The sequence below is a fragment of the Symphalangus syndactylus genome, chromosome 14 (assembly GCF_028878055.3).
Source record: "Symphalangus syndactylus isolate Jambi chromosome 14, NHGRI_mSymSyn1-v2.1_pri, whole genome shotgun sequence".
NCBI lineage: Eukaryota > Metazoa > Chordata > Mammalia > Primates > Hylobatidae > Symphalangus > Symphalangus syndactylus.
Window position 1 is genome coordinate 39,043,665 of NC_072436.2, and position 23,189 is coordinate 39,066,853.

Here is a 23,189-nt window from a genome sequence, read left to right on the forward strand (position 1 = left end):
AACTTTTTCCCCTTTTTAGGTTCTCTCAGCCTGAGGGTACCATATGGAGTTTCCCTATATCTTATAGTGAATATTTTATCATAGTAATACTTTGTATTAAACTTTGTTTAACCTATTGCATGATTTCTTTCTTCTGATTGGCTCTAGACTGCTACATCTTGTGATTTATCAGTTTTTGTTTTACATATTTGAGGCTTTGTTGTTTGGTGTGTACACATTTAGGATTGTTATGTCTTCTTTGTGGATTGATCCTTTTATAATTATAATATCTTTTGCTATCTTTGGTGATGTTCTTTTTTCTGACACCTACTCTAGCTGATATAAATATACCCACTTCTACTTTTTCTTTTTGATTAGCATTCACATGGCTTAACTTTTTTCATCTTTTAGCTTTCAACCTGCCTATGTCATTATATCTGAAATGGATTTCTTGCAGATAGCGTATTTTTAGACTTAAAAAATTCATTCTACCAATCTTTGTCTTTTAATTGTGGTATTTAAACCATTTACATTTAGGGTAATTATTGATATGTCAATGTTTAAATCTGCCACTTTATTATTTGTTTCTTCTGTTTCTTATTTCTCTTTTTTTGTTTTCTTACCTTCCTGTAGATTATTTGAACATTATTTTAGGATACCGTCTTGATTTATTTATTGTGTTTTAGAGTATATCACATTCTATATTTTCTTAGTGGTTGCTTGAGGTGTTACAGTACATGCCTAATTTATCATAGTTTACTAGTATTGTCCTACCAATTTGAGTGAAGTATAGAAACCTAACTTTCATTTAGGTTCCTTTACCCTTCCAATTTTAAAATATTTTTTTTTTAGTCCTTTTTTAAAAATTTGAGACAGGGTCTCACTCTGTCACCCAGGCTAGAGTGCAGTGGTGTGATCTCGGCTCACTGCAACCTTCCCCTCCTAGGCTCAAGCAATCCTCCTACCTCAGCCTCCCAAGTAGCTGGGACTACACATGCACACAAGCACATCCAGCTAATTTTTTGTATTGTTAGTAGAAACAGGATTTTGCCACATTGCCCAGGCTGGTCTCAAACTCCTGGGCTCAAGCAATCCACCCACCTCAGCCTCCCACAGTGCTTGAATTATAGGCATGACCCACTGCCCCTGGCCGAATTGTTTGAAGTATTTCTTCAACCTACATGGAGTACTACATCAGATGGTTTTATAATTTTTGCTTTAGACATTAAATATTATTTCAAAAAGTCATGAATGAAAAAATCACTAAATAAATGGTGGGATATTCTGTGTTCATGGAGAGGAAACTTAATGTTGTTAAGATTAAACATCATCTCAATCAAAATCTCAGCAAGTTATTTCATGGATATCAACAAACTGATTCTAAAGCTTATAAGGAGAGACAAAAGACTCACAATAATACAAAATTGAAGGAGAAGAACAAAGTTGGAGGACAGCCACTACTGGCTTCATGACTTACTACAAATCTACAGTAATTAAAATAGTATAGTGGTGGTGAAAGAACAGACAAATGGATCAATGAAACAGAATAGAAAGTCCAGAAATGGACTCACGTAAATATAGTCAACTGATCTTTGACAAAGGAGCAAAAACAATAAAATGGAGAAAAGGTAGCTTTTTCTACCAATGATGCTGTGACAACTGGATGTCAACATACAACCCCCAGCCCCACATAAATCTATACATAGACCGTACACCCTTCACAAAAAGTAACTCAAAATGGATCACAGGCCTAAATGTAAAATGTAAAACCATAAAATTCCTAGGATATCTGGAAGAAAGTCCATTTGACTTTGCATTTTGTGATGACTTTTTGGATACAACACCAAAGGCATGATCTGTGAAAGAAAGAATTGGTAAATTGAATTTTATTAAAGGGAAAACTTTCTGCTCTGTGAAAAACAATGTCAAAAGGATGAAAAGACAAGCCATGGATTGGGAGAAAATATTTGCAACAGACACGTAGACATGTCTAATATAAGACTGCTATTCAAAATATACAAAGAACGTTTCAAACTCAACAATAAGAAAACAAACAACCTCATCAAAAAATGGGCCAAAGACCTTAACAGACACGTCACCAAAGAAGATATATAGCAGGCAAATGAGCATATTAAAAATGCTCAACATCATATGTCATTAGGGTAACACACATTAAAACAACAATGAGATATCATTACATGTCTGTTAGAATGGCCAAAATCCAGAACACTGACAACACTAAATGCTGACAACAAGAAGTTTTATTCGTTGCTGGTAAGAATGCAAAATGGTATAGCTGCTTTGGAAGATAGTTTGGTGATTTCTTACCATATGGTCCAGTAATCATTTTCCTTGGTATTTACCCAAAGGAATGGAAAACTTACGTGCACACAGAAACCTGCACATGGATATTTATAGCAATTCTATTCATAATTTCCAAAACTTAGAAGTAACCAAGATGTCCATCAGTAGTTGAATGGAGAGATAAACGGTGGTACCTCCAGGCAATGGAATATTATTTAGTGCTAAAAAGAAATGAGGTATCAAATGAAAAGCACATGGAGACTTAAAGGTATTTACTAAGCGAAAGAAGACAATCCAAAAGTCTAGTTGAAATACTGCCTTATTTCAACTGTATGACATCCTGGAAAAGGCAAAACTGTGGAGACAGTAAAAAGATCAGTGGTTGTCAGGGGTTGCGGGAGGCATGGCACAGATGATTTTTAGGGCAATGAAACTACTCTGTATGATACTATAATAGTAGATACATGTCATTATAAATTTATCCAGACCCACAGAATGTACAATTCCAAGAATGAACCCTAATGTAAACTATGAATTTGGGTGATAATGATGGGTAATGTATGTTCATCAGCTGTAACAAATATACCACTCTGGTGGGGGATTTTGATAGTGAGGGAGGCTATGCACATTTGGGGGCAGGAACTATATGGGAAATCTCTGTACCTTTTAATCAATTTTGCAGTGAGCCTAAAACTGCTCTAAAAAAGTCTATTAAAAACCCATAATAAGTAATCTAGTCTACTATATTTTTACTCATTCTGATGTTCTTTCTTTTCTGAAAGTTCTAGCCTTTTTCTCCTATCATTTCCTGTCTGTTTAAAGAACTACCTTTAGGCATTCTTTAAGTCAGCTTGCTAGCAAACATTGTCTTAGATTTTTTTGGCCTGATAATATTTTTATTATTCCTCTTCTTCATTCCTGAAGGATATCTTCACGGAATATAATATTTGCCATTGACAGTTATTTTGTCTCAGTACTTGAAAAATGTTGAGCCACTTGTTTCTGGCCTCTATAGTTTCCAATGAGAAATCTGCTGTCATGCCAATGGTTTTCCCCTGTAAGTAACCCATCATTTCTCTCTAGCTGCCTTCAAGATTTTTTCCTCAGCCTTAGTTTTAAGAAATTTAATTATGATGTTTCTTGACATGGGCTTCTTTGGGTTTAGCCAATTATTTGCTCAGCTTACTGAACCTGTAGGTTTATTATGTCTTTTACCAAGTAGGGGAAGTTTTTAGCTATTATATCTTATACTACTCTTTTGGTCCAGTCTCTCTCTTTTTTTTGCTTTTCAAAACTGAAGATATGCATGTTGGCTCTATTGTTATTGTCCCAAATGTTCCTGAGAAATATTTGTCTTATTTTTCAGTCTATATTTTCCTTGTTCAGATTGGATAAATTCTATTGATTTGTGTTCTAGTCTAAAATAAAATATCTTAGATCAGGTTGCCTTTAAATAACAGAAATTTATTTTGCGTATTCTGGAGGCTGGGAAGTCCAAGATCAAGGTGCCAGAAGATTTGGTGTCTGGTGAGGGTCTTGCTTTCTGGTTCATAGATGGTGCCTCCTTGCTATGTGCTAACATAGTGGAAGGAGTAAGGCAGCTCTCTGGGACCTCTTTTGTAAGGGCATAAGTCTCATTCATGAGGGTGAACTGCTCATGACCTAATCATGTCCCAGAGCCCCTATTTTCTAATATAATCACCTTGGTGATTAGGATCCAACATATAAATTTTGGAGGACATACAAACATTTAGACCATAGCAATCTGTCATCAAGTTCACTGATTCTGTTCTGTCATCTATGCTATATTCTTGAGTTCATCTAGTGAGATTTAAAAAATTTGGTTATCGTATTTTTCAGTTCTACGATTTCCATTTTATTCTTTTCTATAACTTGCACTTCTTTGATACAATTTTCCGTTTTTTCTCCATTTATTTCAAAAGAAATTATAATTGCTTATTGAAGCATGGTTATGATGGTTGCTTTAAAATCCTCATCAGATAATTCCAATGTCTGATTAATCTTGGTGTTGGTATCTGTTGATTTCTTTATCATTCATGTTGTGATGTTCCTTGTTGCAGTGATGGTTCTTAGTAAATTCTTTGTATGTATTCTGATGGTTCTTGGTATGATGAGCAATTTTTTATCGTGTCCTCGGCATTTTGGATATTTTATTATGTGGCTCAAGATTGACTGAATATTTTTTAGCATGGAGTCCCTTGTTGAGGTGTATTGGGATGTCCAGGTGGCCATGTATATTCAGCTTCCTGTTGAGCTGACTTACAGTTGTTGAAAATATATGGAGTAGAAGTTCAGCTCCCCTCTTTGGCCCTGCCAACACCTACTCAGCTGAAGTAGGGCATTGAATCTCATGGCCTCAGTTGCCCTCAAATGGGGATATGAGATCATCCCCTCCCCACTGGGCTGAGCTGCCATCAGGAAGGGGGAAGTTGAAAGCTGACCCACATCACTTTGTTGTCACCGGTTTGGGATGGAAGCTCAGTTCTCTTCTGGGCGCTAATGACACCAGGGAAGGAGTGGGGTGAATTAAGTGCCAACTGGCCCTCTCTCCTACCACCTCCTTTTTCCTTGTTAATACCAAGTAGGAGTGAAGTCTCAGCTTCCCATTGGGTCCTGCTGATAAGGTGTTGGTGTGAAGCAGGGTGTGACTAGACTTACCTCGCATCTTCTTGCTAGGCCTTGTTGTTGCTGGGTATAAATGGCCACTACTGGACTCCACTAATGCTACCCTGGCACCACCTGCTTTTGCTGGGCAGGAGATAGAAGATCAGCTCCCTACTTGGCCCACCAAGATGTGCACCAGGTCGGGAACTCAGACACTCCATCTGCTCTGCAAGACAAGAGGTGGAAGGTTAACTCTCCCCTCAGCCTTGCAGAAAGGAATTGGAGCGCTCCCTCCTGCTTTTGCAGGGTTTTGGGGTAGAGAGGAAGAGCAATGCCCCACTGAAACTGCAAGAGAGGAAGATGGGTGTGTTTTGCTCTGATGTTTTTCTGTTGTAGGGTGGGTATCTCCAAGAAGGTTTTCTATTGTTAGGCCATCCTTTTCATATCCTCTGGCTCTGAAATCTAATGTGAGTGAGGTCCTCCAGGCTCAGGCTCTGCATTACATGGAAACATCCTAGGTGGCCAAAGAGGAAGCTCTCCTCCTGTGTCAGTTTAGGTTCATTGAGAAGTAGGCACCAAGATGGGGCTAGATGTGCAAGAGATTTAGTGGGAGAAAACACCTGTGCAGGATAAGTGGGAGGGAGCTGGATTGGTGGGGAGAACCCCCAGAACAAAGGCAGTCAGGTCTGGCTTCCTTGAAAAGAGAAGGGGAGGAAAGGGTTGAGCTGGGAAAGCCTCAGACCACAGTGCAGTGATGACAAAGTCTCTGCAGGCAAGTGGGCTCCCAGAGCAGGTCACCTCTTGGGCAGGCATGGCCTGACTCTAGAACCTTGTGAGGCTCAACCATCAGCTAGTAGCAGCCAAGAGATGAGCAGCCTCATGGTGAATGTAATTACCATCACTCTGTTATTTCAAAGGTGTGGTAGCTGGAGGCAGGTACTCTCGAAGGCAACCCTGAGTAGCAATCCTTATGGCCACCATAGCCCACCTCTTTTAACATGCATGTCACTCCCTCTCCCCTATCTCCCAAATGCTGCTTTAAGTCATCTCGGACATTTTTCAAAGCCCTGCAGAGCAGGAGGTGGTGCAGTCTTGTTTTAAGATGGTCTTGGCTGGGCACGGTGGCTCACACCTGTAATCCCAGCACTTTGGGAGGCCAAGGCGGGTGGATCACAAGGTCAGGAGTTCAAGGCCAGACTGGCCAACATGGTGAAACCCTGTCTCTACTAAACACACACACACACACACACACACATTAGCTGGGCATGGTGGTGGGCACCTGCAGTCCCAGCTACTCGGGAGGCTGAGGCAGGAGAATCGCTTGAACCCGGGAGGTGGAGGTTGCAGTGAGCCGAGATTGCACCGCTGCACTCCAGCCTAGGCAACAGAGCGAGACACCATCTCAAATAATAAGAATAAGAATAAGATGGTCTTGTCAGGAAATCCTTCCATCTGTCCCTCCCTGTGTCTGGCTGTATTGAACACCCAGTCTGTGTGACACACACAGTGTGCACAGTATCAAACAAGCATTACAATGGACACAGCTTTTCTGTCTGAGCCCGGGGTCAAAGCATCCACAGCCTCCCCTCAGTCACCAATTATTGGCTGTCTTATTTTGTATCTGTTCTTCACAGGTATGATTTAAGCTTGGATGAAATGAGAGTTTTGACAGTTCAGAGAGTGAAGTTTGCCATGGGTCTACCTCTGTTAAAACGTGCAGTTCAGGATCTGGTAAATGTCATTGTTATTTTGGTATGGTTGTGTGTGTGTGTGTGTGTGTGTGTGTGTGTGTGTGTGTGTATGAGAGAGAGAGAGAGACAGAGATTTTTTTTCTTTCCAACTTTTATTTTAGGTTTAGAGGGTACACGTGCAGGTTTGTTACATGGGTAAATTGCGTGTTATGAAGGTTTGATGTACAGAGTATTTCATCACCCCAGTAGTGGGCACAGAACTCGCGATAGGTAGTTTTTTGTCCCTCACCCTTCTCCCACCCTCCTCCCTCAAGTAGGCCACCGTGCCTATTGTTTTCTTCTTTGTGTCTGCATGTACTCAGTGTTTAGCTCTCACTTATAAGTAAGAACATGTGGTACTTGGTTTTCTGTTCCTGTGTTAATTTGCTTAGAGATTTTGTTTTGTTTGCTTTTGTGACTTGCTAAGCCTGTTGATCTCATGCTGAGGGCAGCTGACAGACACGTCTCGGTGGAGGAGAGTGTCTTCCTCAGGCCCCTTTTCTGCCCCACTCCCACTAACCTATCGAACCCTTCTCTCGGCTCATGCATTCACTTCTCCAATCTTACAGGCGAGGGAATAGGAGTATCAGCAGAAGTGATAAAATATTTGTACACAAAACCAATATAATTTTAGGGATAAAGTTAAATAGCTGGGAAATAGAAATAACTAATTTTAAGGGCTTTTAAAGCACTTTAGACTTATCTAAAGTTTATGTCTTATTTGTCTAAAAACTGTCATTCTAAATTTAGTGATATTATTTTAGTCAATTTAGCCTCATGAAAAAAGAAAAAAGAAAAAAATACGTGTTTAGTGAGTTCCTTTGTGTCAGTATTAGGAGTGATATATTTTAGCCAAGTTCATTCAGCTTCATGGCTTTCTTAACACTTTACACAGGAAAAAAAATATACCTCAGCAGGGGGTGGTGGCTCACGCCTGTAATCCCAGGACTTCGGGAGGCCAAGGTGGGCTGATCCTGGGTGGAGCCCAGGAGTTCAAGACTGGCCTAGGCAACATGGTGAAACCCTGTCTCCACAAAAAATACAAAACTGGCCATTCACAGTGGCTTATGCCTGTAATACTAACACTTTTGGAGGCTGAAGCAGGTGGACCACTTGAGGCCAGGAGTTTGAGACCAGCCTGGACTCAACATGGCGAAACGTGGCCTGGGCAACATGGTGAAACACCGTTTCTACTAAAACAAAACAAAACAAAAATTAGCCAGGTGTGGTGGTGCATGCCTGTAGTCCCAGCTACTTGGGAGGCTGAGGCATGAGAATCCCTTGAACCAGGAGGTGGAGGTTGCAGTAAGCTGAGATTGCACCACTGCACTCCAGCCTGGGCAACAAAGTGAGACTCTGTCTCAAAAAACAAAACAAAACAAAAAAACCCAAAAATTTAAACAAAAGCTAGCCAGGCATGGTGGCCCACACCTGTAGTACCAGCTACTTGGGAGGCTGAGGTGGGAGGATCGCTTGAGGCCCTGGAGGTCGGGACTGCAGTGAGCTATGATCGCACCACTGCACTCCAGCCTGGGCAACCGGAGTGAGACCCTGTCTCAAAATGAACAAACAAACAAAAAACCCAACACCACCCCTCCTGTGAGACCCCCTAGGGGAGGATCCTGAACTGGGGTAGCTGCAGCTCAGCAGCGTGCTGAGGAGCCGACCCTATCCTGCAGCAGCCCAGCCCTCTCCCCGCCCAGCGTGGTGTGGGAGGGAGAGTCTGAGGATTGAGGGATGGAGTCCTCCCAGTTCAGGAGACAGCAGGGGCGCCTTTCTTTGTGGAGCGTAGAATGGAGCTAGTGGGGGCCTGGGATCCACGCTTGAAAGTAGATCCTTCTCCCTTCCCCACAATCCCACCAGCCTTTGGTAGGTTGTCTAAGGAGACAAGACTCCAATCCTGGAGTCTTCTCAGGAAGGAATTACAGGCAGAGCCTTGGCACCACCTGCGCTGCGGTCCTGCAGGCACCTCCACACTGACGAGGGCACTGCAGTGTCAGCTGAGCTGGAGAACGTGCAGATGGATGTTCACTTGGCACAGGAAAACTCCCACGTGACAGAGTGGAGCGTGCTTGCAAAGCGTAAAAATCATTTCATACCAAGCAGTTTGGCAGAGATTTTCAAGCTAGGAAATTGCCTCTTGATGGAGCATCCATTTAGAGCTGTGAATACAACCAAAAAAGAAAAAAACACAAAAACAACCAACCTCTTTGCTGCCAACCACTCTCTCTGAGTTGCCTCCAAGTGCATTTGGCATGGGGCTGGTTGGAAGGTGAAATCTTGGCCTGTGGCCAGCTTCTTGCTCCCTTAATCAGCCCAACATGTCTGTGGCTTAACTTAGTGTCAATACTCAAGACCTGGACGTGAGAGCTGATCCCTTAATGAGGCTTGCTAATTGCAGCCTGACCCGCTGAGTCTGAAGGATTAGCCTCTGTAATCTCGCTCCTGATGAAGCGTGTTGAGCTCTGGATCCAATTATCTTCCTGTTTTCCTGGCTCACTTAGTGGCCTTAGGCAGCCTGGACAACTCTCTGTCCTGGGTGATTAGATATAATTCCTCCAGGAGGCACAGGATTGGCCCTAGACGATCCCTCCAGTCATTTCTGTGAATTTTCTCTGCCTGTTTGGCACCTCTCTCTGTATGAATTCTCAAAAGCCAATAAACCCGAAGGAAATGAAACTGGCCATCAGTGTGGCAGGCTCATCTCGCTGGGTGGATGTCATGAGACTCAGCGGCACATCTGTGTTTGAAGGCTCTCAAATTCCACCCTGTAAACAGCTGGAGGAGCTGTCCACATCCAGTACTTCTAGAAGAAGTGTTACATGATTCATCCTGCCTCTTAATAAAACGATTGAGTCATGGCTGTCCTGCCTGCTCAGGGAGCATGCCAGGCCCGTCTGTGTTTCCCTGGACCCCTCTTTCGTGTTACTCTTCACTTTTGTGGATGATCCGATGAGCTCTGAGGCAGAACGCAGTGTGTAATGTGTAATGATGATGTTCTAGGGGACAAATGAGGAGGGAGTCTCATTCGCTCCAGGTCTCTATGGACAGTCCGCAGGCCAAGAATGAACCATTAAAATATTTCCACGCTGTGTTTTCCTCTCTGCCATCCGTAATAGATTTGAGATGTTTCAATAATTTTAAAGGGAAAAAACAGTATGAGTCTGATTGCAGAGTGTGCATGCACACACACACAGACACACACACAGTGTGAACACCATCATTGTTCTCTGTGCTGACTTCTCCTGCACCTGTTTCTAGTGACATCACCTTTGTGCACCTCAGCCAAGAGCTCTCTTGTTCCCCTGAAGTTTCCAGAATTGGATCCTGGGCTGGGGGGTCACCAACTGCCTCTATTTCCAGATGCAGAGACCTTCTGTCTCTAAGACCCAGGTCTTAACATCTACTTTGTGGCAGCATCTTGTCCTGCATGGGGGACAGCTTCCTCAGAGGTGCTCATCCCTGGAAGCTGACAGTCTGACAGCCTGCACTGATCTTCACCATAGCAGACAGTTATAGCTCAAGTTGACTGAGTACATGTTCTGGTACAGTCCCAACACTAAGAACTTTAAATAGTTGATGTCATTCAGTATTCACAACATCCCTCATGCATTCCCATTTTACAGGTAAGTAAACTGAAGCTGAGTAATTGGCCTGAGGTTAGTTATGCAATTAGTGAGTTGTATATATAAATGACTAGTGAACCAGGGATTCAAACCCAGGTGCTCTGCTTCCTGAGCCCACGTCAAACAGGTGGTGCTTGCCCCTGTCTGCACAATAGAAGCAGCCAGACAACTTTCAAAACTCCTGCTGTGAAGGCTTTTGCTCTGGCTAATCAAGTCAGCATTTACATCTCCCAGGTGACCCACTGTGCATCTGGGGTTGCGGACTGCTGCACTATGCCTCCTTTCCTGCACCTTGTCACCCCAAAATTGTTCCCATTAAGCATTTGGTCCCTACCAATCAGGGCTTGTGGGTGGCTCATAGGGAAACTGCATCTCAACATTACCTTTCCCCAGGAGGGAGCCAGCTGGGATCAGACTGCTTTCAGCCAAGTGTAGTGCGGGTTGGGGACAGATACCTGGATAATGAAGATCCTACCCTTGACTCCTTCTTCCCCACCCCCAACCAGCCTACAACCATTCTCTCTCTCACCCAGAGCTCTGGTTTTTATCCCCATGATCCACACGAGTGAGGGGCATAGTTGCACCATCATTATCTAAACCAGTGGTTCTCAAAGTAAGGCCCGAGGACCCCTGTGTGTCCCCAAGACCCTTTCAGGTGCTACATGGAAAGTATATGTCCAACTACCTGCATGTGAGACACTGGATATTCATCATAAACTTCAACCAAAACAACATATCACAACAGATGGCACAAAAGCAGATATGAAAGGGCAGCTATCTTTTATTGAGCCGGACATTAAAACAATGTGAAACAATGCCATTCTTCTCATGAGTTTTTTGAAATTATGATTATTTTTCATAAAAATTATGCCATATGGTAAATTGACAGTTGTAGCCTGGACAAAGAAAACCTCTTTGGAATCCTCAAAAAAGGTCAAAGGACCATAAAGGTTGAGAGTCACTGATCTAAATCATCTAGTGTTTTCTCAGGAAGCTCAGTCTCAGCAGATCAGAGGGGAACTAGTAGAACATTGGTTGCATTATATTTATATTACATATATTATGACTACTATTTTTATCAGAATTTTAGGTAATCTCCATTTGAGGTATTTTTGTATTTGGAGAAATATCAAGTGGGTGATCAGATCTAAAACGGAAGAATGTTCTAAGGTCAGCTCACCTTAGAAGGTGTTTGGGAATGCCGGGGAGGGTGGTTACTTTTCTACTCAGACCCTGAGAGAAGAAACAGCCTTTCCCAGGAAGCATTTACATTTAAGCCCTGAGTGTGTTGTGCAAAAGGAGCTGAGCCAGGAATCTGCCAAGAGGCTGAGGATGTCTGTCCTGTCCCAGTCCCAACTCACCCAGGCCCCGCCCTGTTGCCCACAACTTCCAGTGCCAGCCCCAGCGAGTGCTGCAGACTGTGACCGCTGTACTCCCCCACCCATCCCAGGACTGGCTCCTGACCGACGGACAGACTCTGAGCTCTTGGCTCTGCCGCCCTGGCCTTGGCTCCCCCCTTGGGCCTCTGGCTTCTGTTTGTACTGGAACCCAGGCTTCTCCTAGTGGGCTGTGACAGGCTCTCCTGGCTCTTAGTCCTATATACTGTCTTTGGCAGGAGTCCCTGTCCCAGCTCCAGCTCCACAGACTTGGACATTGGCCACTTGGCCAGCACTTTGGTCAGGCCAGCCCTGGCCGCCTGGAATATCTTGGAGGATTTGGGCAGAGACAACAGAACAGAGTGGTGTGTTTACAGAAGTCCCTGTATGTGGATTGGCACCTGAATGCAGTTGTCATCTGTGATAGCCACAGGGGTTACTTGAAAGCGGGGCATGCCAGGGAGTGAGCTGGACCTGCTCTGGGATTCCAGTGCAGCTGGAATCATGGTGCTATTTGTTTTTTGACACTGCAACCATTCTGCATAAAAAAACACCCTTTTCATTCTAAGCCTTCATTATTACTCGTGCAGTGAAATACTATGTAAATAACCAATAATTATTTCTTGCTACCTTCTGCTAAGTCCCTTCCGTGTGCCAGGTGAGGTGATTCGTTCATTTTATAATTATTTATTGAGCACCTACAGTGAGCCAGGCATTGCTCAAGGGGCAGTGAACAAAGCAGGCAGAAATTACCTGTCTCGATGGAGCTTACATTTTTGTCTGGGAGGAGTCAGACTATAAACTAATAAACAAGTAAATTTCTGGTATGTCAGATGGTGATGGATGCTGGGGATAAAAATCAAGTGTGGTAAATTGGAAAAGAAGAAGTAAAATAGTCTCTATGAGCAGATGACAGGATCTTTTATGTAGAAAACCCCAAGATTCCATAAAAAATCTATTAGAATTAATAAATTCAGCAAAGCTACAGGATAAAAATCAACATGCAGAAATCAGTTGCATTTCTATACATTAATAATGAAGAATCCAAAATGAAATTGAGAAAACAGCTCTACTTATCATAGCATCAAAAAGAATAAAATACTCAGGAATAGACTTAACCAAGGAGGTAAAGACTGTACATGGAAAACTACAAAATTGCTGAAAGTAATAAAAGGAGATACAAATACATTGAAAGGCATCGTATGTTCATGAATTGAAGACCTCATATTGTTAAAATGTCAATACTACTAAAGCAATCTACAGTTTCAGTGCAATTCCTATCAAAATCCCAAAGATGATTTTTGCAGAAATAGAAAAACTCATCCTAAAATTCACATGGAATCTCAAGGGACTCTGAATAGCCAAAACAATCTTGGAAAAGAAGAATAAAGTTGGAGGCCTCTCACTTCCTGATTTCAAAATTTCCTGCAAAGCTACTGTAATCAAAACTGTGGAACTGGCATAAAGACAGGTGTAGAGACCAATGGAATGGAATAAAGAGCCCCTAGAAATAAAACCTCACATATGTGGTCAATGATTTCTGGCAAGGGTGCCAAGACCATTCAGTGAGGAAAGAGCAGTCTTCTCAACAAATGATGCTGGGACAACTGGATATCTACAAGCCAAACTATGACGTTGGAAGCTTACCTTACAGCATCTCCAAAATTTAACTCAAAATGGATTAAAGACCTAAATGTAAGAGCAAAAACTAATAAAAAATTCAAAGAAAGCGTAAAGAAAGGGCTTCATAACTTTGGATTTGGCAATGATTTCTTGGATAGAACACCAAAAACACAGGCCTTTGAAAAACATAGATACATTTTCGGAATAAAAATGATCTAATTATTAAAAACAATTTTAAGAAACATTTTAGTAAAAATTTGTATAAAAATAATCTGGACTACATCAACATCAAAATCTTTTGTGCATCAAGGGACACTATCAACAGAGTGAAAAGGCAACACATGGAATGGGAGAAAATATTTGCACGTTATATATCTGATAAGGGATTGATATCCAGAATAGATATAGAACTCCTACAACTCAACAAGAAAAAAACCAAACAACTGGATTAAAAAATGGTCAAAGAGTTGAAGAGATATTTCTTCAAAGATACACAAATGGCTAATAAACACATAGAAAGATGCCCAGCATCACTAATCATTAGGGAAATGCAAATCAAAACCACAATGAGATACTGCTTTGCACCAATTAGGATGGCTATTATCAAAAAAACCCAGAAAAGAACAAGTGTTGGAGAGGATGTGGAGAAATTGGAACCCACTTGCATTGTTGGTGGTGATGTGGGAATGTGAAATGATGTAGCCACTGGGGAACACAGTATGGCATTTCCTTAAAGAATTAAATGTAGAATTTCAGTGCGATCCAGAAATTCCACTTCTTGGTATACACCCCACAGAAGTGAAAGCAAGGGCTCAGACAGCTATTTGCATATCCACATTAACAGTGGCATTATTCCCAGTAGCCAAAAGGTGGAAACAACCCAAATGTCAATTGGCAGATGAATGGCGTAACAAAACATACAAAACATGTTTGTAATACATACAATGGGATGTTATTTAGCCTTAAAAGGGAAGAGAATTTTAATACATGCTGTAACATGGATGAACCTGGAAGACATTATGCTGAGTGAAACAAGCCAGTCACAAAAAGATAAATACGGTACGCTGTACATGAAGTATTTAGAGTGGTCAAATTCATAGAGATTGGAAGTGGAATGGTGGTTTCCTGGGTCTGGGGGAAGGGGGAAATGGGAGTTAGTGTTTAATGGGTGCAGATTTTCAGTTTGGGAAGATTAAAAAGTTCTGGAGATGGATGGTGATGATGGTTGCAAAACATGGTGAATGTACTTAGTGCCAGAGAATTGTACACTTAAAAATAGTTGAAATAGTAAATTTTATGTTGTGTATATGTTAATTTTTTTAAGTGAAGATGTAAAGGTGCTTGGAAGAGTCGGAGGGACAGGTGGGGGCCTCATGATGAGGGGACATTGGAGCAGATGCCTAAGAGGTGGGGGAGTGAGACAGCTGGAGGTCGGTGAACAGCATCCAGGTGGAGGGAACAGCAGTCATGAAGGGCCTAAGGTGGGAGTGTCCTGGGCTTGTTAATGGAAGGACATGTCAGGCACCATGTGGTGTGAGCAGAGTGAGAGAGGAGGAGAGAGGTGGTGACAACCAGGGAGATGGTGAGTGCCAGGAATGTGAAGGGCCTTATGAGGCATTTGATTTTCTTCAGACTGGATAAAATGGGAGGACTTGGAGGGACTGAGTGAAGCAGGACCTGTCTGATTGGGTCTCCAGGCTGTTGGCTTAGGAATATACTATATGAGAGGCAGGACTGCAAACAGGGAGCTGAGCAGTCACCAGGGAGAGAGCAGTCACCAGGGAGAGAGGTGGTGCTAGCTGGAACCAGAGTGACTGCAGTCAAGGTGATGAGAAGTGGCAGGAATAGGGATTTTACTGAAGGTCAAGCAGTAGACAGACACTGACACATGGAAGTGGAGTGAGAGAGGGGAAAGAAAACGCGATTCCCTGGTATTTGGTCTGAGCAACTCAACTAGAAGGATAGGGTCACCATATACTGGGTGGGAAGCCTAGAAGAGATGTTAGGTTAAATCTGGAGCTAGTCTTTAGATGTGATCATCTAAACATGTTTGCGATGTTTAGGGTCAAGGTACGGGGAAGCCATCAGCATAGAGATGAATTTAGAGCCATAAGGCTGGAGGGATCCCCATGGCATGGGTGTTGACAGAGAAGGGGAGGTCCAAGGGTGGAGCCTGGTGGGAAGGACCAGAAAGGAGACTGGAGAGAAGTGGCTATAGAGGTAGGGACAAGTGTAAGAGGGCTCATAAGCATTTTACGTACATTACTCCATTAAATTATCATAGCAAATCATAAAGTAAATATGGTGCTCGTTTTACAAGTCAGGGGACTAAAATGTAGAGAGAAAAGGTAACTTGTCTAAAGTTCAATAGTAAATGAAGCAGAGGCGGGATTCAAGCCAGTTGGCCCAATTCCACAGCTGTGTGTGGTGAAACTCCACCCTGCAGAGTCTTTCTGTTGTGATGGGGACAGAACAGAGGGATGGAAGAATTGAATCTTGTAACTCAAGATGAGTAGGAGACCATCTCTGTCTTCCAAGTGTGCACTGTCTCGTGGGCCAGGGGCTAGAGTGCATCCATCACAGGACAGTGGCTCAGAGAGGGGCCATCAGCACGGACAGCCCTCCTGGGTGAGCCGGGGTTGACACTAGCCACGGAGGCTGCACAGAGCCCAGCACTGACCTCCTGTGTGTATGTGGGGTTGAGGGAGGCTGTCCTCATGATAGCACCTGGGGAGAGGCTACACCGCTTCAAGGGGTCGGGGCAGGTGTCCTATTTTGGGGCTGTCCAAACATAGAACATGGGTAGCATTAGTGGTTTCCAGTGGCTGCCTTCCTGCCACAAGACAAAGCTGGTCTTGGGCATGTGAGCCGAGTTCAACTATTGGAAGCTCCCAATGGGACCAGCCAGCAGGCAGGAGTTTCGTGCAGTTGGAGAAGGCAGGGTTAGCGTTCATGTTGGCAGCAGCGGCCATGCCCAGTTGGGGCCGTGACTTCTGGGCCACATGGAGCATGAAACCCTGCAGTGTTTTTCCCTTTGGTTCCTGGCACGGGGACCAACTTGGCTCTTACTGGTTTTCCAAGTCTGCTTTTCTACCTTCTACTGATGCTGTGAGGCTTGGATAGATGAGTCAGTTACAGAGAGACACTATACAAAGATGCACAAACCATAACTGGGAAAAATGCTGACAAATTTCTCATTATCAAAAATGATGCATGTTCATTACAGGAAAGTTAAAAATACAGACAGGTAAAGACACACACAATTGCAAAATTCTGTTGCCCAAAAATAACCCATATCCCAATCTGGTCTTTGAAATGTATCATATATGAATTTATACTTATATTGTTTTGGAAAGGGGATATGGGATGGTCATAGTACAATTTTCTCACCATCATGCAATGGTTATGGATTTCTGATTTTGGAGTCAGATAGAACAGGGTTCATGACTGGCTGCTCCTTCACTGAGGAGCCGTGTGGCCTTGGGCTAGTTTTTGAATTCTTTGCATCTCAGTTTCTTTCTCTGTGAAGTGTGGATGATAACACTACTTACCTTAAAGGGTTGATGTGAGGCTCAAATGGCATAACACATGGTAAGTTGTCCAGACAGTGTTTGGGCACATAGGAAGTGCTGAATGAACGCTCAGCGGTAGTACTGCTTGACCATCCAGTTTTTAAGTAGTCATGTGGTATATTTATCTCTCACAATGTAGAATAATGGGAACAATATTTGCTCATGGGCCAAAAATTATAAGCAACCATTAATTTCCATTAAAATAAATGTAGAATGCTGCATAAAAAAGTAAGCTTGTACATCAAGCTGGTAATGTCAATAAAATACGTTCATTATTACCTGACACCAATATCAATAGATTCTGTAATTACACTAATAATCAGAAACATTTTCGAAGTAACTAGGAATTTGGTAGTAAGCATGTTCTGCCAGGGGAAGAGGTATTACATTTGTGGCAAGAATTTGGAAAATCCTACACTGTCAGGGTCCTGCAATAATGTCATGAAAAGAGAAAAATATCTTTAGACAGAGCCATGGGAATGTCACCTTTCATCAATCCTACACTGGGCTTTCCTGGAGTAGTCAAAGGCCCTTGGAGAGAACAGAAGTACATGGCTACAGCGTTTGTTACAGAATGCTCCCAGGATCTGTGCAGCCGGCCTACTGTATGGCCCCTGGAACCAGCAAGAAGTAAGAAGGGCTAGACATGGAGGACGTGGTCAGAGGGTTAGATTTTCTTGCAGTGGTAACTGGAGTCGTTGGAGGTGTTCGCTATGGTGGGGGGAGAGAGGAGGGAAGAAGGAACACAATGTGATACTTAGTTTAAAAATGTTGTACTACCTTGATCCAAATTTACAGGTTGCTTCAAAACATATATGGAAATGCAAAAGACCTAGAAGAGTTAAAACAATTCTAAAAAAGGACAAAGTTAGAAGACTCACTACATGACTTCAGCCATTATATTATAAAGCTGCTCAAGGTCATGGGGTATTGGCATAAGGAAAGACAGTGAGATCAATGGAATGGAATGGCAGGTCCTGAAAGAAACTCACACATATATGACCAATTGAGTTGCCAAGGCAATTCAATGGGAAAAGCAATGTCTTGGCAATAAACGATGCTGGAACAACTAGATAAGCATACAGGAAAAAAGTTAACTTTCGTCCCTACCTCATGCTACACACAAAACTAATTTGAGACACATTAGATGCCTAAACAGAGATTGAAAAATTACTACATTTGTAGAATAATAGAGGAGAATGTCCTATTAGGATAGGCAGGGGTTCTTAGAGGAGACTCAAAAATCACTTGAACATGTAAAAGAAAACATACTAATGAACTGGTCTACAATAAAATTAAAAACTGCTGTTCATCAACAGACATCATTAAGAGAATAAAAACACAATGTACAAAGTCGGAAAAAGTCTGTAATGCATATATCTGACAAAAACTTGTGTCCAGATATAAAGGATTTGTTCCCATACTATATAAAAATCCCTAGAACTTGATGATAAAAAGACACACAGCCCAATTTTTAAAATGTGTTCAAAGACTTGAACACTTACCAATGGCTGTTAAGCGTATGAAAATGTGCTCATATCTCTAGTCATCTGAGAAATACATCTTTAAGCTATAGTGAGATAACATTACACTCCCTCCAGAATAGCTAAAATTGGAAAAGACTGACAATGCTGGTAGGATAAGGAGAAACTAGAACTCTCATTCATTGTTGGGAGGAGTGTAAAATAGTACAACCATTTTCAAAAACTGTTTGGCTGTTCCTTACAACACTAAACCTACACTTTAACCCCACAGTTGGATTCCTAAGGATTTACAAAAGAGAAACAGACACATGTTCCCAAAAAGGTTTGTACACAAATGTTTACGTCAACTTTGTTCATAAGAGCCTGAAACTGGAAGCAACCCAGTTTCACTGAAGAGTTTTGTTTAGACAAATTATAAACTACTCATAGTTGGAAACCATTCTAATAATGAACTATGGGTATCCTTAGTTTAACATAGATGCCTCATTTGCATGGAAGAAGGCAGACCCCGAAGAGCACATACTGTTTCCTGCTTGTGTGACTTCAAGAACGCGCCAAACCAGTGGATGGTGATACAAAAAGAAGTGGGGCCGATAGTGGCTTATGCCTGTAATCCCAGCACTTTGAGAGGCTGAGGCAGGAGGATTGCTTGAGATTAGGAGTTTAAGACCATCCTGGGCAACATGGTGACACCCTTGTTTCCAGAAAAAAAAAAACTTAGCTGACTGTGATGGCAGACCTGTCATTGCAGCTACTCAAGAGGCTGAGGCAGGAGGATTCCTTGAGCCCAGGAGTTTGAGGCTACAGTGAGCTATGATCACACCACTGCACTCCAGCCTCAGCTATGAAGCAAGACTCCATCTCTAAGAAACAAAGAAAGAAAAGAGAACAGTGGTTGCCTGTGAAGGTGGGTACTAACTGTAGAGGGGCATGGGGATGCCTGCTGGGGGCAGGGAATGCCCTGTGCTCTTGATTGATATGATGGTTACACAGGTAGATAATTGAACATAACTCGTGCTTAAGCTCTGTGCATTTCACTGGCTGTAAATTTTATCTTAATAATAACTAATAATAAAAAGCTCATGGTGCCTGATGTTTGGGGCAGGATGGACACAGGAGGCCAGTCAAGAGGCTTTTACTATAGCCCAGGGCACAAGAGTCTGGTGAAGAGATGTAAAAAGTGGCCAGACTTGGCCAGGCGCGGTCGTTCACGCCTGTAATCCCAGCACTTTGGGAGGTGGAGGCGGGCAGATCATGAGGTCAGGAGTTTGAGACCAGACTGGCCAGCATGGTGAAATCCCATCTCTACTAAAAATACAAAAAAATTGGCCAGGCATGGTGGCGTGCACCTGTAATCCCAGCTACTCGGGAAGCTGAGGTAGGAGAATCGCTTGACCCTGGAAGGCGGAGGTTGCAGTGAGCCGAGATCGCACCACTGCACTCCAGCCTGGGTGACAGAATGATACTCCATCTCAATAAAATAAAATAAATAAATAAATAAATAAATAAATAAATACATATAAAAAAAATAAAAAAAAGAAGTGGCCAGACTTGGGGTCTTTTGGAGGGAAGGCCAGGGCTGGTTAGCCCAGGAGGTGAGAGTCTTGCTTAGAGCTGGCAAAGGAGGCCGTGTGGGCTAACATCAGAGGAAAGACAGCTCAGACTACACATCCAACCTATTCTGAATCATGATGGTTTTAGTTGAGGAGTATATATGTCTTTTGGAGACTACTCTGTAAAAACATACATTTTTTCAGAGTTTTTAACAGATTATTACCTCACAATGATCTGTTACATCAAGTGCTCTACAAAGAAATGGGAGTATTTTAAGAAAAGCTATCTTCCTCTGAGGCTGAATTTATTAAGTATACATGTGAATAGCATGGACTGTAATCTAGGATAAACTATAAGCTTGGGTATAGTATTCATACATTTGTGGAATTATTATTACTTAAAATCATTACAAACTTAGATGCTACTATGGAGATTGAATTTGGTTTGAATATATTAAGTGTAAATGAAGGCAGCTATTGATACAGTAGAATTGCTGCAAAGATTAATGTAGAAAAGCACATAACTATTGATTGATCATTATCATCATAGACCATTCAGTTAGTGCTGCCATTTTAAAAATGAGAGGTGAAACTTGTCAACATTAGACATTCTTTAATTAAGAACAATTAATCAGAAATAAAATAAGAATTAAAGAAGATAGGGAATTTGTGTGTGAAGAAGATGTTAAAATATATACCAGTAGGGCAGTCATTCTTATTAAGCCTATTCTCAGCTCTGGAACTTTGGTTTGGCATCTGGAGATGGATTAGTACAAATATATGCTTAAATCAACATCAGAGAATTAATAGCAAACTCCTATTGTCATTTCCCATCAGATCTAATAGCAAAGGCCACTATCTCCTGCAGAGACAAGGGAAGGGAAGTAATTGTCATAGACAATTTATAATGCTCTGTGATGGCTAAATTTTGGATTGATTCTTCAGTAAATGTCCTTGCAATTAATTTCAAACTGGTGAGTAAAAATGACCACAGTTGGACCCCATTAATGGCAACGTCATACTCTTGCATTGACAGTGTACGTGAAGAGAATGAAATATGAAGAAAGCTATGAATAGTTGGAAATTCGGGGGGGCTGTGCTTACTCCTGATTATTTCAGTTTGGCTAAAACAGAGCTGGTGTCCAGGGAGGGCTTGTTGTGATGATTCCAGAGAGGGTGACTCTCAGGAAGATGAACTGGGGGCCCAGGGTAAGTTGACGTCGGGTGCTCTCTGGGAACAAGGCTAGTGGTAAAAAATAGGGGTGGACCGATGAGGAAGGCTGGGCCACTCAGAGTCCCAAGACTTCTTCTGGCTTAATAATGAGTATCAGGAAGGGCTGGTGGCAAGATGTCCAGATGAGAAACCTGAAGCTCTGGATTCTGATAAAGGATACTGCTCTCTACTTCCCAGGTGACTCTGGTGGGACAAGTCATTTGACCTCCCTGAGCCTGGGATTTCCTGTCTGTTACATGGGGTCAGTCTTTCCTGTCCTGTTAGCCTCCCGTGTAGGGTTTTTGTGAGGATCCGTGCAACAAAGGACACTTGGGCCCTCTAAAAAGTCTGCAAATACCTGCTTTAGTTGTCTTTTATTATTTGTTGGTCATAACTTCAGCAGTGTGAGCTGAAGCTGGAGCCACGCAGTGGTTTATATACTCAAGCCTGCAGATATTTTAGGAAATAATCAATACAAGATGCATTGGGTTGGAGCCATGGTAAGAGTCACAAATCTTGACAGCCTGCTGTTTGATCAAATTAATAATGGTTGAGAGAAACATTGTAAAAACCTATGGGAGGGAAAAATCTAGAGTGTGTTTGGGGTGAGAGCTTTAGCCAGTGTGGAAACTGAAAGTCATTCAAGGAAGGTTAGTTATCATCCTGCTGCTGGTGGAGCAGTGTACAAACACACACAGACACACACACGCACTCGCTCGCACATGCACACACACGTGCATACAGATGCACACACACATAGAGACACACACATGCATACATGGACACGTGCACACAGGCACATGCACACGCATGTACATACACTTACACATGGGTAACAAGCACCAGTTTTTTTGGGTGGATCTCAGAAGAGACTGGCAAACAAGGACAACTAGCACTGATTTCAACAATGGACAGCTGCACTTTGCCCACTCAAGGGCCTATCACCTTCTAAGGAATTGCTGGCTGCCTCTGAATTTTTAAAACGAAACATGTACAGTGTTTTTGCCATGCCTCATTTGTCACTGGTGGAGAAGAGTGTGTTCGTATAGCCTTGGTATTTGTTGCTGTTGTGTACAGTGAGTGAGGAGAGGGGATTGGGACCTCATGATTTTTAAATCATCAAAGCCCTGAGATGGTCTATAGTTACAAAGTAAACATACTGCTTTTCTTGTGTCTAGTGCTCCCAGACTTCCCAATCCTCCACCCTCACATCAAGATGGTCACTGAAGCTGGGTGCCGTGGCACATGCCTGTAGTCCCAGCTTCTTGGGAGGCTGAGCCAGGATGATCGTTTGAGCTTGGAAGTTCATGTACAGCCTGGGCAACATAGCGAGACCCTGTCTGTACAAAAAAGAAAAAGACTGTCAACAGAGCTCCAGCCAGGCATTCTCTGTTGGTTGGGGCATCAATGCAGAGAGGCTGCAGGCTGTGGCACACATTGGAGGAGCTGGGCAGAACCGTGGGGGTGCCAGCCTGTGAAGGGAACACCAGGAGCTGCGAGGGACAAACCTGGAGAAAGCAAAGCAAGGCACGAGGCGAGTCGGTCGCAGGGTCGCAGGCTGGCCTCCATGCGGATGCAGTTGACTATTGTATAAGAAGAGTCTTTAACACTAACAAGGTTAGAGACCAGAAAGCCACATTAAAAATAGATGAAAACATTTACTTTAGCAGAATGATGGAATTGTTTCTTAATTTAAAAACTGCTTTTACTGTGTTTATTTTTTATTATAAAAGTAACATGCATTTGTTATAAAAACTGTGAATTTAACAAGTCAGAAAACCATAAGGAAACTTTGGTAAGTCTATCATATTTTCAGGCAGAGAAAACAAAGAATTTTGTGAGCCGAAGCCTTGTCATAGGAGAAGTCCTCTCCATGGCGGACATGGCCACAGGAGTGAAGGTGAGAGGCGCCGGGCACCTGCCCTTCCTGAACGCATGCTTGCTTTGCATGTCAAGGAATGAAAACTATAACCCCGTGAGCTCTCTCAGTCTATGTAGTAGCACAGGTGTTGGTAAAATTGCATACCTCAAAACCTGTGCCTGACTTCCCTTTTAACCATCATATCCTATCCTGTTTTTGTTTCTAATTTGCTTTTCTTCTTTG

At 42.5% G+C, this 23,189-nt stretch overlaps 1 protein-coding gene across 1 annotated transcript in view; it reads left to right on the top strand.

Moving 5' to 3' along the window:
- The first annotated feature begins 6,549 nt into the window (after positions 1-6,549).
- ACOXL (acyl-CoA oxidase like) overlaps positions 6,550-23,189 on the top strand; it is a 373,858-nt gene continuing 357,218 nt past the window's right edge. The window contains 2 exon segments of the mRNA XM_055240922.2: positions 6,550-6,639; positions 22,902-22,985. Coding sequence (XP_055096897.1) covers positions 6,565-6,639; positions 22,902-22,985 — 159 coding nt within the window. The 5' untranslated portion in view covers positions 6,550-6,564.